We start from the raw sequence: 16751 nt of genomic DNA, 5'->3' as shown, positions 1-16751 counted from the left end.
AACATTTGTTTTTATTGGACACATGTAGAAGTTGAAAGTCAATTAAATGCTACTGGGGTGATTATTTGAAAGTGGAGAGGGAGAATGTCTGTTTAGAATTGACTGCATTGAGGATACTGTTGCTTCAGAGAGTTATTTGCAATATTACAGAAATATACTGATCCCAAACTACAGAGAAAGGCTCTATATTTTATGCAGGATTATATCCCAATACAGGGACAGATACAGGCATGGGCACTAGTCCAGGGTCTAAAATTATAGGAGCTTATAATTTAAGCAATTGTTTATAATTCTTAAGAGTTGTCTATTCAGAATTTCTGGTGTATAAGGTACAAGCAACCTAGCAGTCACTAACTGCTATCGTGGTAGTGTTATTTATGCTGTATAAGCTTATATAGCATGAGCCAAAAAAAAAAACTACCCACCTGATCTATCCATCCTGCAGCCATTCCTTTTCAGTTTTAGTTTATGTCCCTTATGTGTTATGTATCAGCATTTGTTTTACTCAATCCATATAAAGCCTTAAACACTTCAGTCAGATTTCCTTGCAGGTGTCTAGTTTTCAAATCCTGCAATTTCCCCACAGTTTGAGGAACGCTGGTATAATGCAGCTTTTTGTGATAAACTGCTGTTTTAACACTTCTTTAAATAGTACCCTTTTCTTACTTGTGAAATGGCTTCTTTTTTTTTTTTTTTTTTTGCTGATGTTATAAGCTTGTTTCTTGCATCACATGCCTCCTCTATTACTATTACTCTACCTTTGTTTCCAGGTCACAGTCATGCACCCATGATTTGCCATCAGTAATGATAGAAGAAACAAAGTTTGGATCAACAGTAGCACACTGACAAAGATCTTGGTATGCTAGAACTCTGTTCTCTGTGATCATTTGTGAGATTCCAAGGCAAAAACTTGGCTGAAATACGGCACATTTCCAAACATTGTGTTAAATTTGATTGACATGTCCTATAATAAATGTCAATTTTACTAGCAACTTCATGGATAGTTAAACAATGATTACTCCTGACCAGTTGAATCATTGGGTTTGAAGATGAAGAGCAACCAGAGTGAGGATCAACTTCTATAGACACGTAGTCCTCTTTAAACTTTGTGAACTACTGAAAAGTCTTCAAACAACACAAGCATCTTCTCCTTACTTCTTCAAACAGGCCTCTGAGGTTGGGTATATTCATACTGTAGTTTTTAGTGTTTTGCACCAACCTTGCGTAGAAATAAAAATAAAAATAAAAACACCAAGGAAACTGAACTTTTGATAACTGTGTTTATAATAAATTACAATAACCTGTATTTACAATAAATTTAACTTTACAATAAACTATACATATGAATTATTAAAATCTGCTACATTACAATCAATAAAATGCATTAAAATATACTAGATTAAAAGCGATAAAAATCGTAGCTTTCAAAGGCTCCAGCCTTCTTCTTCAGCGGTCTTCTTCCGCTGAAGAAGAAGGCTGGAGCCTTTGAAAGCTACGATTTTTATCGCTTTTAATCTAGTATATTTTAATGCATTTTATTGATTGTAATGTAGCAGATTTTAATAATTCATATGTATAGTTTATTGTAAAGTTAAATTTATTGTAAATACAGGTTATTGTAATTTATTATAAACACAGTTATCAAAAGTTCAGTTTCCTTGGTGTTTTTATTTTTATTTTTATTTCTACGCAAGGTTGGTGCAAAACACTAAAAACTACAGTATCTTCTCCTTACTTTTCTCTAATTTGTAACAAAAACAAAATTTGATGATAAAATTTGTTGCTCAGTAAAATCACTCATTTCATCACAATGGCACACCAAAGAGTGTACCAATGTGATGAAACACATAAAACATCTCTATTCAGCATGTGCTAATTCACACTGACATCAGCTTAATGGGCTCATGTGCTACTGTGTCTAGATGAGTCACCAAATATGCTTGATAAGTATCAACTCTACAACACTCCAATTTCATGATACAAATTCAGTCCACAATCTTTTTAATCACACCTTGCATGTGTGTATATACAGTATGCCAATATGTCTGTTATTGATTATAAATAAGATGTTAATATTTTGATTTTGTAATATATATAATAATCATATAGTTTTGTTTTTTATTTATTTTTATGATTGGTTGCAAACCTGAACCATCTCATGATTAGAAATCCCCTAAAAATTGTCTGTGATACCTCCAAAATTTTAAGGCCAACATTGCCCCAATATAGTATTCTCTTAATGTAAGCAAATTTCTCTATAAAAAAATGGATAATTGTCCATAGACCCATTTTGTGGCCTCCAAGGTGTCTAAAGTTAACCTGTGCAGATTCATGTGGTTTGAAAGAAAAAATATACAGATGTGAACATAGTTTTTTAGATATTATGAAAATATTCAATGCTGAGGTATTTAAAAAATTTAGTCATATGCTAATGATAAAAAGTATGTCAACTTTCTGCATAAAAGAATGCTTTTATGTACCAAGACAATGACATCAGTTTGAAAAGTAATGTTAATAAAAGAAAAAGTAATGTTGGGAAATTTTTGTTCTTATTTCATTTTTTTGATCCTATTTTTGTGATTTAATCACTGATACATAAGTCATTTTATCCCTCCTATTGAAATAAAAGTGCGAAGTGAAATATGGTCCTTCCTATATCTTATATTAAAGATAATAAATCTTGTATATGCAAGAATCTTGGTACATACATACATACATATATATAGGATGGATTTTTGGTTACCTGGTTCTAGAATTAGATTTAAATATTATTAAGTACAAGTAATAGTAAAAGAAGTTAATCAGCCCACAGAAATTCTCCCTTCCCCACTTTCATTTGATAGAGATATGCCTTGAGTTTGCTTAAGCAAATAATGAAGTTTCCTGGAAATTCAGCAAATAAGTGGTATTGAAGGTATAAGTTATTATTATTATTAGCTATATGGTGCAAGGAAGCCTGAGGCTTATGCTGCACCAGCCAAAAAAAAATTCCCAAGTTACCCTAAGAGAGAGAAAGAGAGACAGATAGACAGAGAGACAAGGGAATCACCAAGAAAGAGAAGAATGATGATATCCAGTTCAGGACCCTGGGTGTGCCAAGCCCATACTAACCAGATGTGAGCCCCTGGGGTTATTTTTTTGTTTGGGATATGCCTTGAGTTTTCTTAGTAAATATGAAACGTCCCTGAAAATTCAGCAAATGAGTAGTACTGAAACGTATAAATTTAATCCCATATTATGGGAAATTATGAAATGCTTTTCAAAAAAATTTAATTATTTAAGTGTGATTAAAATATATATACAGTATCTGAGGTTAAAATTAAGTTGTGATAACATTTTAATTTTAACCTCAGATACTGTATATTTTATTTGTGTAGTTAAATAACCTTCACATATAAGAGCAGCATCAAAATAATGAAATATTTGGACAATGGTATAGAGCAGTGGTTCTCAAAGTGTGGTCAATGGACCCCTGGGGGTCCGTGAGGTGAAAACTATTTTCATAATATTATTAAGACTTTGGGATCTTCAATAATTTTTATGAGTGTAAAGGGGTCCCGAGACCAAAAATTTTGAGAACTGCTGGTATAGAGTGCTCCTTTACCCTCCTTCCCCACTTGCAGAAATGGCACCTTCAGTTGAACTCCAATCTGGAGATCTCAGTTTTAAATGTAATAAGGGGTTATAATTTATAGACTTATGTATTTATTTTATTTATTATTTCTTTAATTTTCGTGAATAGTGTTCATTAATGGTTCAGGAATGTATAACATACATATAGATAATATCGGTGTAAATACACCATAAATTTAACTATTAAAAATAAGTAGTGTAAAGGCATCGTTTGGTTTTATCTCATATTGTGGCTACCTTCACAACGAGATACCAGGTATTGCACTACTTGGAATAAATAACGCTTCTCTAGTAGAGGAGACTATTGTTATTTATTCTCACCACCACCCAGACACATTTCGGAGCTTGTTGGCTCACCCATCGGTGGGGTGGCAGGTACCAATGAATGAGCCAACAAGCTCTGAAACGTGTCTGGGTGGTGCCTACCGAGAATAAATAACAATAGTCTCCTCTAAGTAGTGCAATACCTGGTATCTCTTTGTGAAAGTAGCCACAATATGGGATAAAATCAAATGATGCCTTTACACTACTTATGTAGTTAAATTTATGGGTAAACTATGGTGTATTTACACAGATATTATATAGTTAATTTCAACCCATAACTTATTATGCCTTGTGCATTTAGTCTTCAAAATAACATAAATATATAATTCATTATTTATCAATTTAGAACTTAAAAGTAGATAATTTAATGTAGGTGGTGCTTTTTAACAAATCAGCTTACTCAGGTTTCCTGATGTATTTAAGAAACATGCGGTGGTACTAGAAATTTCTAATCTTACTAGTTCATTCTCATTCTACAGGCTATATACAATGTTTGTTAATCCCTCCACAAGACTTGCTAAGTGAAACAATTATCAGGCACTGATGGATAAACCAGTGCATCCATTGCACTAAGAATAATTTTATACATCAGTTAATCATTATGCACACTATTTTCAGAGTGCAGAATAATGCACTGCAAGTTCTGAAGACTTTTTTCATATTATTGATGGCTGTCTGCTTCTTATGCCATCTTTGGTATTTTCTGTTTTTAAAAATAAAATTTGTTTCTGCCTTAGTAAAGGCACTGTGGAAGGAATAGCTCTATGAAATCTTTAATAGTTATTTAAATCTGCTCCTTTTTTGTATTATATGTATGACTTTGGTTCCATACCTATAAACACAAAACTTAGTGTGATGAAGGCATATTTTATTTTTATGGGATGATACAAACAAGGGAACACAGCAGATTAAAATATTTGTTTCACTGACTAAATATTTCACTTTAAAAATAAAAAATGCTTTCCTCAAAATAAAATTTAACATTTTCTTATTGTCACATGACTGAAAACCACTTTGTAAATTTTGGGGGGTTGGGAGAAAGGCAATTTTCAAAATATTAAGGAGAAAAGAATATATATTGGTGACAATCATTTCAATCTTAATAATGATGTTTTTAGATTATATTCTAATTATTTAGTTTGTTTATTGGCCTGCAGCATATGTGATTTTGTCATCCTGCTTTTATTTATACTAAAATATGTGATACAATGAAGCTGAATGGCCTGTTATACAAAGTTATATTTGAATTAACAAATTTAGATATTTTGGTGTTTGAATTGGAAAATATTAACAACTGTAATCAATATTTGGAATAAAAACAAGATTAAACACGTATATTTTATCAAAAGTTAAACTGACACATGCAAATTGTTATAATTTTATTGATAGGTGCACAAGGGATGGTCATGGTGTTGATGACATTAATCAAGGTATGTCATTTCAAGCTCTTGACCTAGGCAAATGGAAAATGGCAAGAGGTTTAGCACTGATAAATTCAAGATGACAAATGGAAACAATGACCAGTGGGGAAGTTGCTGCTTTTAACTTTTCTTTCCTTGTGTGGGGGAAGAAAAGTTAAAAACTTGATATCCACTTATGCTGGTCTTAATTTGGCAATATTTAGTGCATCACTTGGCCCTTGCTTACAAGCAAGTTAAGTCATGGGAGTTCATTGCTTGAAACATGGTTGCAACACATTCAAGAGGATGGTGAACCATCTTCAACAGCAGCATAATTTGCCTTGCAGTCCACTGATAGGATTCACTGTGGGAAAACATAGTTGTAACACGTGCAATGTGGTAGATTAAATGAGCTCTGTGGTAGATAAAATTTAGTTTTTTTGGTTAATGGTCTCAGGAAATTAAACAAAAACTATTTATTGAATAGTTTTCTTTTAATGTTCGTCAAACGCAAACTCTCTCTCTCTCTCTCTTTGAGCACATAGTGGGAAACTTGCTAAAGGAACAAATCAGTATGCTGTGGAGAGTGGAACACATGAATTTCCCATTAGAAGGTTGAGAATCAGTTTTTTTTTCATTGGGAGAGCAGGGATTATTACATCAGTTAATATCAGGATTTCCGATTTGAGGTTCAGCTGTATTAATATATACCAGTTAAAACCTAGTAATAATCTGTTTCATATATTTCTTCTCGTTTAAGATTTATTGATTTGAGATGTGCTCAAACAACTGTTTAATGTAACATGGTATAAACCCTTATTATATTTATTGCATTTCATATAGTAAAGTGAATAATACTTTTAATTGCCAAAATAATTGCAATTACAATTTAATTGACAAAATAGTAATTCATGTATACAAACATATAGGATGCTTCTTATTGGGCTGTACAATATTTTCAGGACCTGAAAAAAGTTCATATAAACATGTGTCTGATTGTGAATGATTATGGAGCTAGTAGTGCGCCTCCGTAGCCAGGTGGGAAGGGGCAGCAGTGCATAGCACACGCTTCTTGATTAGACCAGGGTTCGAGCCCATTACCACCAAATACGGAGGATGCAGAAAGGTCACGGAATGACCACCGCATATCCCGGAGCAATATGGCCTTAGTTGCTAATGCTCCTAAAAAAAACCAAATAACAATATGGAGCTAGTATATGACCATTTGAATTTTAAAAAAATGGCTACTACAGAGTTTTCAGTGGTAAAAGTAATAAAAAAATAAGAATAAGCAAACACATACCTGGTATGAATAAATATTTTACTAGTTATTTTTATTATATTTTATTATTTATTTTTTTAGTAAATTTTATTATTTTTTTATCAATAAAACTCTAAAGTCATTTTTTAAAATTCAAACAGCTATAGCTCCATAACTGTAGATTCAGACATGTTTATGTAGCCTTTTTTTGGATTGTGTCAAAGTCCTGAATCATTATGGCCACATGTTGAAACATCCTGTGTACTCATAATATAGACTGCTCATGTTGACACAACTCCATTTTTTTTGAAAAACAGGTATACTGTTATGAGATTTGACTTTAACTTTTTATTTGTTTATTTAAAAAAATAATGGCTTATTTTGTTTCTGTGTATATAGGAAAAGAAAACGTGTTTACTACAACTGCTTTTATATCTTTCAATGAAACGGTGTTTCTTGAACATTCAAAGGAGACCTCTTCTGAAATCTGTGTTAAATCTGCTAGTGGAACATCTGATAACAGTAAAGCAGAAGATATTCATTTTGAAGCAATTAGTATCTCTTGTTATTTGTGTGGTAAATCATATAAAACTAGATACCACTGGGAAAGTCATTATCATGTGCACACCACCATAAGATATCAGTGCACTAATGACATTTGGGATCCTGATTTCAGCAGAGAGCCTACAGAAATGTTTAATTCACTGGCAAAACCAACTCCTGTTTGTGAAGCTTGTGGAAAAGTATTTTCTTGTATGTCAGCTTTAATTACACATTCTCGAATGCACACAAATGAACGCCCTTATACTTGTGAGCAGTGCGGAAAGGCATTCAAAAATTCTTCTCATTTGAACAGACATCTAAACATACACACAAATGATCGAACATATATATGTGAAATCTGTGGAAAGACTTTTTTAGATTCTTCAGATCTCCGTAAGCATATTCGAATTCATACTAATGAGCGGCCTTACAGATGTAGTATATGTGCAAAGACATTTACAGATTCATCAAGCCGAAGCAAACATCTTAAAGTGCACACTAATGAACGGCCCTTTGCCTGCAGACAATGTGGGAAAACATTTAAAAAAACTTCTCATTTGGCTCGTCATCATAATATACACACCAATAATCGAGCTTTCATATGTGAAGTGTGCGGTAAGACCTTTACAGATTCTTCAGATTTGCGTAAACACCTTAGAATTCACAACAATGAACGACCCTACAGCTGCAGCATATGTGAAAAGACATTTACAGATCCATCAAGCCGAAATAAGCACCTTAGGATCCATGCACCAAAGCAACAATATATATGTGATCTCTGTGGTAAAACCTACACAAGTGCAGCACATCTTTCTAGACATCATTTTATTCACTCTAAGGCGCATTCTAATGAACGGCCTCATGCATGTAAGCATTGTGGAAAAGCATTTAAAAAATCTTCTCACTTGACTCGCCATCTGAATATACACATGAGTAATCGGAGTTCCATGTGTGAAGTCTGTGGTAAGACCTTTTCAGATTCTTCAGATTTACGTAAACACCTTAGAATTCACAACAGTGAACGACCTTATAGCTGTAACACATGTGATAAAACTTTTTCAGATCCTTCTAGTAGAAACAAGCACCTTAAAATTCATGCACCTAAACAGTAATATACTAAATAAGAAATAATAAATGATATGTATAGTAAAAATTTGTATTTGCACTGTACTGTATAATTTCATATTAATTTGGATTACTTTAATAATATTAATACTTGTATTTTTTTGCCAAATGTTTTCAGATCTCAGTGGTTGTAGATAAACAGTAACTTAAAACTAACTATGGTATTTGCAGGGCCTCCATAGCCGAGTGGTCAGGAGCGGGAGTGCAGTAGCACACGCTCTTTGAGTAGACCGGGGTTCAAGCCCCTAACTGCTAAATATGGTCGATCTGCCAACCTCCACTGGACCAGCGTGGCAGATTATGGTCCATTTCCCTCAGCATGAATTGTTGAGGAAGCTTCCATCCTGCAGTGGGTTGATAATGGCTGCAATTTAAGGTTTTTTTTTTTTTTTTTTTTTTTTACCGTATTTTCGACTGCTAGCTTGGCGGTACTGCTGAAACGAAGGAATGAATGTTGCCTAAAGTGCTTGAAGACAAAGATATTCAAGAATGGCTTAATTAATGCAAGAATGACCATTTTCCACTAAACTGACCTGCATTTGGATAGCTTATATTATATAATTATTAATCTCGTATTACCCCTTCTGTGAGGTGCTAGATTTTTCATATCATGAGTAGTTTTATTGGGTGGGGGGGTGTATAAAAATGCTGCATACAAATATTTTTCATTCTTTTTATCCTGCTCAGTAATACTATATACAGCAAAATACTGAAATATCTTTGTAGTTGAGTAGTGTTATTCTAAAAACATTATATTTTAACCAAAATGGTTGAGCGTTGCTTATTCGAGGTATTGCAATACCAGGCAACCCACTGTGAATGCCTTCGCAATATGAAACGTAACAAAAATGATGCCATTTAACCTACTTCGGTGATTTACTAGAAACTAAAATGATGCTTTGCGCTAACTTGTTCCTATAGTAAGTTTCCCGTGGTCTGAGGTATTCAGCCCTAAACCCATTTTTTAGTATTTAATAAATGCTAAAACCTTACATTGTTTGTTTGTTATTTGGTTTTTAGGAGCATTAGCAACTAAGGCCATATTGCTCCGGGATATGCGGTGGTCATTCTCTGACCTTTCCGCATCCTCCGTATTTGGTGTTGACGGGCTCGAACCCCGGTCTAATCAAGAAGCATGTGCTACACACTGCTGCTCCTTCCCACCTGGCTACGGAGGCGCCTAAACCTTACGTTAATAATTCTCTTGATCTGTTTCTGTTTTGTTATTTCAGTTTTGGATTCACTTTCATTTGTAGTAAACAAACGCAGTAAATTCTTCAATAATACAATCAGTTTCCCAATATTTCTGCTGTATCTTGGATTGATTTATGATAGCTGTTACTTGTTTTGTGTATTCCATTAGATGTGTTGTGTTCAGATCTCCTTCAATATTTTTATTTCGAATAAAATTTTTCATTTGAGTCCACATTAATTCAATACAGTTTAAATCACAGTGGCATGGCAGTAATCTTAAGGCAGTGTGTCTGTGCTCATGAAATATTCTATCCACTGTATATGTTTTTGGAATGTTTAAATGGTTAATAATTCTCATTTACGCATACTAGGCTGAAATAATACATTGTCTCACCAGCCACTTTATAATATCTTGCTTCCATGATGAAATATTTGGAAATTTGTGTTGCTGAATGCTATGATACAGCGCATTATTGAAAACTATAACAGAACCTGTGTGAATATTTAATGGTAATTGCTGCTTTAGCCAAGTTTCAAAATTATGTTGATTCATTTGGCTATGGTAGTCACCAGTTGTGTTTTCAGCTTTATGTATAAGCGTAGAGTTTGGAATAAAACCATTTATATTTCCTGCACTCATTATAATAAATCTTTTGACCACAGTCCATGACTACAGATAATTCATTGGTCCTCTAATGCTTCCAAAAAGTTAAATTACTGTCCAACCATATAAAAAAAAAAAAAAAACTAGATTCTCAGAATCGCAGTAATGCATAATCGCTTGAAAATATTTTGTTCGCTATAAAAAAGTGTCATCTCTTTCCATTAAGACTTTCTGCTTAGCTTCTGTTTTCTTCCATTTAAACCCCTTTGGTTTCAAAATTGTATGCAGAGTTGTTTTCCCAAATGGAAAATCAAATTTCTGACTTAACTGGCAATAATTTATTTAAAGTGGGCACCTTTCTATTGACACTATAAAATTCTTGAATAGTGCATCTAATAATGAATTTATCTACCTGATCAACTGATTTTTCCTTCTTATGCAGAGATTTTAATTTATCTTCAGGTGTGACAGCAGTGAACATTCTTTTCTAATCTGTTTAATTGTTATTTCTGGTAAACCCGTACCTAGAGCATCTCTTCTTATAGGTTGACTTTTAGGTGCAATTAAACTCAAAAATCTTGCTTCATCTTTAAAAAACTTAAGGATATTGTTCACTATATTTTTCTCTTCACTGAAGAACTTTTTACTCTGCTACACAGACATTTTTTTCACATATGCAGGTAACTGGCAGTACATACCTGTACACGTCATATGTACTGCTCTGTCAGACCAATTGCTCCATCTGCTGCTGCTGCCTCTTTACCTGATCCTTTTGCAAAATGGTTTGATCTGGTTGCCAATTCATCAAAGTATTTTCCTTTTTGCAAACAGACAGTTTACAGTGGTTGTTTACAAAGTGTGGAGCATGGCCACCAGGGGAGGAGAGAGCATGAATGAATGTGTTCACAAATTCATTTATTTCGGATGAAGAAGGAATATGCATTGAAATCATTGCTAAGCTAAGGAGTATACATTTACATAGTTTGGAAACCATAGCTACTGTATTCTCTTCTGTGGTATATTCAGTTACAGACTAAATTTTTTTAAACAGGGCTTTTCTGAAGCATAACTATAGGTTTGCAATGGCTTTTTGCTCATTACAGTCGTGATCTCATTATTTTCATACTCATTATAATCAAGTTTGACTGTATTTCTCTCTTTCCTCACCTCAACTAAACATGTAACCAAGAAATGTATAGCCTTCAGATTATCTCTAAGCCAAACCGGAACACCTTTTTATAATGTGGCCACTTTATAACAAGATATCCAGTTTTGAAATTTAAAGTTTTTGAATCAAATCCCCATAAAGAGTGGTTGGGGAAAAAAAAGTTAAAAGAAAGAAACCTTTCAACTAGATTATTTATTGATGCTAAAAACTCCATCTTAACTGAAAAAGTAACTTACAGGCTAGAAGGTTACACTAATTATAGCACTGCTTAATTGTTAATAACAGACCAATGCTATCATAATAATTAAAAGATTTCATTCCATAAATATTGCATCATGCTTGATGTTCATCTTGAAGTCTTATTTTCTTGATAATTTATCAAGATTTATTTATAAAGATTTACATAAAAAGTTCAGTTTTGCTAAGCAAAATGTTCTTGAATCAGTATTGAATTTATACTTCTATATTATAAGATGTAAATAGTGATAATTTAAGGCTCCTTTAATTTATTTATAACCTCATTCACTCTTAAAGTTAAGAAATTTAGCCAACTGAACAGTGATCACTGAGCTTGAGCAAAGGACTGCTCTGTGGCACAAAGTAGCTAACAAAATCCAATGTTTAGGTTTGTTTTCTTTCTGTTTAAATTATTCATTGTAAAATGGCAGTTTATTTTATATTTATAGGTAATGATGATTTTATAAATCCAAATAAACATCATAAAAGTGCAAATACCATCTGATGTTGTTGTTATTTGGTTTTTAGGAGCATTAGCAACTAAGACCATATTGCTCCGGGGATATGCGGTGGTCATTCCCTGATCTTTCCGCATCCTCCGTATTTGGTGGCTCACGGGCTCGAACCCCGGTCTAATCAAGAAGCATGTGCTACACACTGCTGCTCCTGCCCACCTGGCTACAGAGGCGCCACCATCTGATGTGGCATTACCCATCACTATAGTTGCTGTTCTTGATTTTGAATTCATGCATCATCATAGAGTAACACTGTGACAAATGTGGCATTTTATAACTGTAACAAATGTGCCTTTTCAAACACTGGAAAAACTTTTGTGAAATTGATAAGCCATATTAAACTACAGTTACTTTATGTATCAGTGAAATTCAAGTTACACAAGGGTTAAACTTGCAAAAACATTGATGTCTTTACCAGCTAAAGTAGTATTCTCACCTGCAATATATTGTAAAGAAACAGCAGCACACAACGTCCTTTTCTATGCTATAGAATTGTGTTTAGAATGCCAAAACTGTTGATACCATAATGTAAAATTTGCATAAACTCATGAACAGCTTGCATGTTATTAGAGCTTGTTACTGGCTGCAGTTGTGCTCCTCATAAAAAGAAACTGTTAAGATCTGTTTGAAGTTAGGATGGATTAGATAAACAAAGGGATTAAATGAATTTGTGGGTTAAAGCTTCTTTTTATAAAGAGTAGGGCTTATCTGAAACTTAACTATAGCTTTTTGATGGCTGTTTCAGAAAGCACCACTGTTTGACACTGCATAGCTTTAATGTACCATATAATTTGTTGAAAGCAGTATATATAGCATTATGCCATTTTGAAAAGAACTACAGCATTGAATGTAGATGCATTTTATTCTTATTAAGTTTTCTTGGTTTGTTGCAGTGGCGGCTCCTGACTCGGATGTATGGGGTGCTGCTTCTTAAAGTTACATTAAATTGCCTTGGTTATAAGACATGTAGACATAGATGGTAATAATAATAAGCAAGTTAAAAATACTACAAAACATTAACTTGACATTTACCATTAACAGAGACTTGGGTAATCTCGAAATTTTATTTAAAAATAAATCCATTCTTCGGTTTTTATTTGTTGAAAATAGATTAATAACTTTTTTCATTCAAGTTTGGTGCACTTTTCAAATCGGCACTGCTCACTTTTCAATTCCTTTGACTCGTTTTATCACCTCCAAAATTGCATATCGGCAACCTGCCAACTAAATATTGACTCAACCACTGGGGCCTAAATGTGGAACTGCATAGCGCACAGTTTCGCCTATGGTTAAACTTCAAAGTTGAAAACAACTTGTGTTTTTATTAATTTATTATTTAAATGATTATTGGAAATAGAGGATGAGTATACTATATGCGGGACCTGTTAATAAAAATATTCATTGCGTTGCATTGTTCACATTCTTCATAAAATTTCATATAACTCCATGACTGTGTACTGTATTTAGATTTAAAAAGCTGGGGGTGCTGCAGTTCTGGAGTGCCTACCAATGAGCTGCCCCTGTTTGTTGTATCTGCTGGTAATCTGGTAGAGAGATAAGATTCATTTGTGTTTGGCCAAGAACTTACTGCACTATACAATTACATTAGGAAAGTGGTTCACAACTTGTGTTCTGTGAAGGTAGTACTGGAGATTCACAAGCTGTTTTTAATTCAGTAAACTATATGGTTTACAGATGAACTGTGCATGATTGCAATTTTTTTTCCCTTTTAATTTCTGTTATTTGACAAAATTTAGAGCTTTGATAGCGGAAAAATTGGAAAATGTGTTAATTATTAGTTAATAAAAATGATTTTTATGGTCAGATGAACCGTGGAAGCAAAAATAATAATAAAAAGGGTACTTAGTATAAAAAGGGTGGGGGAATTGCTGCACTAAAATATTACCCTACTACTTCTTATAGATGCATTTAAAATGTTAATTGTCATGAGACACAACATTCTTAACTCAGTGGTTAATTTGGTAGGTATTAGGGCTGTGCCACACATCATTTGTTCCTGTGGGCTCCGAGATGACAGCTGCTTCTCACACTGTATTTTATTATCATCATTATTATTAGTAGTAGTAGTAGTATAGTGGCATATATGCCGCTATACTAGAAATTTCTTGCCTATATGCCACTATGCAAGAAAGCAAGTTTATACAACACCCATCTATTCTCTCCAATTTGTTTAGTTCTTCCTTGAATTTATTCAAAGTACTTCCACAACAACAGATGAAAGTTTGTTCCAACAATCAACCACCCAATGGCTGAAGGCAAACCTCCACACATCTATCCTGCAAACTAACCTCCTTCCTCACTTTGAATATATGCCCTCTCATGTGTTATTTGAGTAAGAGAAAGAATGTCATCAACATTGAGCTTGCTCAGTCCATTCAAAGTCTTAAACACCTTAATCAGATCACCTTGCAGGTGCCTTGTGTCCAAATGCTGCAGTTTGCAAGATTGATATCTTTCTTGGTAACACCAAGAATGTTTTGTTCCATTTACTAATCTTGTTGCCAATTCTCTGCACCCATTCAGGCAGATCTACATCCTAAAATGAGGCCTCCAGACCTGTATGCAATACTCAAGATGTGGCCTAACCATGGCCTTGTGCAGTGGGATACTCACCTCCTTATCTCTTCTAGCAAAGTTCCTGTATATCATTGACAAAAACCCCATGAGCTGTGCTAGCAGCCTGTCTACATTGTTCAGAGAACTATCTGACTGCACAATTACCCCACTCTTTATCATTTTCCACTACCCTGAGTGTAGTACCTTAATTGGTACGTTAATTTGCGATTACTGCTACCTAGATACCTTACATTTGTCAATGTTAATCTTCAACATCCATTTATGAGCCCATTACTTGAACATAGTATTCCAACTGTGATTTTACAATTATCCTATACAGTGGGATTATGACCTATCTCTACAAGCAAATGTTCGATAAATCATTGGCAGGACACCATAGGCCTCTTCTTTCCATCTTTCTGAGCTGATTGGTTTACTCAGCCTCCACGAATCTAACCTTTTTTGTGGTACTGGGTGCCTCCATAGCCAGGTGGGCAGGAGCAGCAGTGCATAGCATACGCTTCTTGATTAAACCGGGGTTCGAGCCCGTGACCACCAAATACGGTGGATGCGGAAAGGTCAGGGAATGACCACCGCATATCCCTTGAGCAATATGGCCTTAGTTGCTAATGCTCCTGAAAAAAAAAATACAAATAACAATAACAAACTGTGGTACTGTCACATTTTTTTTCTGACCAGCATCATAAAAAAAACAGCCCGTGTGTGCCCTGTATGCACGAACGATATTTAATGTGAAAACATATTTGACGAAAATCTGAATCGGAAATTATGTAAATTAGGTCACTTCGTAAATGACGTCACTGCTGTCATGTTGATTAAATAGAGTAACGGGGTGCAAATGTATTTTTCAGAGTTTAATAAAATCTGCTTTTCAAAATATTGAGAAGCAGATTTTATTAAACTGCATTTTATTTTCTCATTCTCTGTGTTTTTTGAATTCGCTCTTTTGTCGACATGGGCGACTTCTTCGGTAGCTTTTAAGCTTTTGTCCTTGCGTACTTCTCTCGATTATGCTCAGCTGGAGCCATCTTTAAAATACTCTTATAGGTTATTAACTGACATCAAATTTGGTATTTTTACAATTCCATAGTTAGCGAAATCCATTTGTATACTAGTATGATGTCATAACCAAAAACTACTGCAAAAAGTGATTGTTGTTTCTTCAAGTGAATGTTTTATTGTTGCGTTCTTGAATCAAAACCATTTATAATTTTAAACAGTTTTAGGAAGCCCATTGAGGAAGTGACATCATTTTCGTAAAAAAATTTCGTTACCAATGAATTGCATAATTTTCATAAGAAAATTTTGTTATCAATCAGTTTTACTCCAGTGTAGTCATAGATGTTTTCACATCAAAAGTATGTCATATTATGGCCACCCAAGAATTACCCCCTCATGTATTGTGTATATTATGTTTGTAAATTGCATGGATTCTCTGTTTGGTTTGTATGATTTGCTGAACGATATTCAGCAAATCATACTGTTTTCCAGGATGGGCTAATCTTACTGTCCTTGCCTGAGACCTACTAACTCAGCCAGGAATTGAAAAAAAAAGCCCATAAAAGTTCCTTGCATCGTTGACAGTTATTCAGTCAGCATTTATTCGGACCGGAACGTCATTCCGGTACATTTTTCTAAATGTCATAATAGAAAATCATTAAATTTATACACCTAATATTATGAAACAATGGCATAATCAAAGGGGAGGGAGAAATATTTATTTTACCCATTGGTACTAAAAATATATATTAATAGTAATCTTTAAAATTAATAATTTCTTTAAAAATTTATTTAAAAACAAAAATATAAATTTTGCAATGAAACTTGAACATTTCTTACTAAAGTAGTTTGTTAGATAAAGAGATCCAACGAATGAGATATACTGTGATGCGTGCGAATGCTGCATTTTGATTTGCCATTAGCTGAATCCTAGAACTGGTTCTATAAACCGTGAGTCTGAAGCCTGATTCAGTCACTGTATAGTTGATGCGTTATCATATAGTCTTCTGGAGAACAAGTGTTCTGGTACTATTTTTTTTATGACGAGTGTTCCAGTACAATTTTTTTTTGCAATACACCTCTGCCAATATATGGGGTTATGAATCCCTGTGTGCTACCTGCGAAGTACAGTGACAGGGAGCTGCTAAAA

General features: G+C 33.9%; 1 protein-coding gene across 1 annotated transcript; it reads left to right on the top strand.

Moving 5' to 3' along the window:
- The first annotated feature begins 6989 nt into the window (after positions 1 to 6989).
- LOC150081107 (uncharacterized) lies at positions 6990 to 8273 on the top strand. Its single transcript, XM_090380925.1, has one exon. It carries the CDS (start codon positions 6990 to 6992, stop codon positions 8271 to 8273), a length of 1284 nt encoding a protein of 427 aa, XP_090237051.1.
- Positions 8274 to 16751: the final 8478 nt, after the last annotated feature.

The sequence above is a fragment of the Mastigoproctus giganteus genome, chromosome 9 (assembly GCF_048544385.1).
Source record: "Mastigoproctus giganteus isolate SK-2022 chromosome 9, ASM4854438v1, whole genome shotgun sequence".
NCBI lineage: Eukaryota > Metazoa > Arthropoda > Arachnida > Uropygi > Thelyphonidae > Mastigoproctus > Mastigoproctus giganteus.
This window is presented reverse-complemented; position numbering and strand designations above follow the sequence as displayed.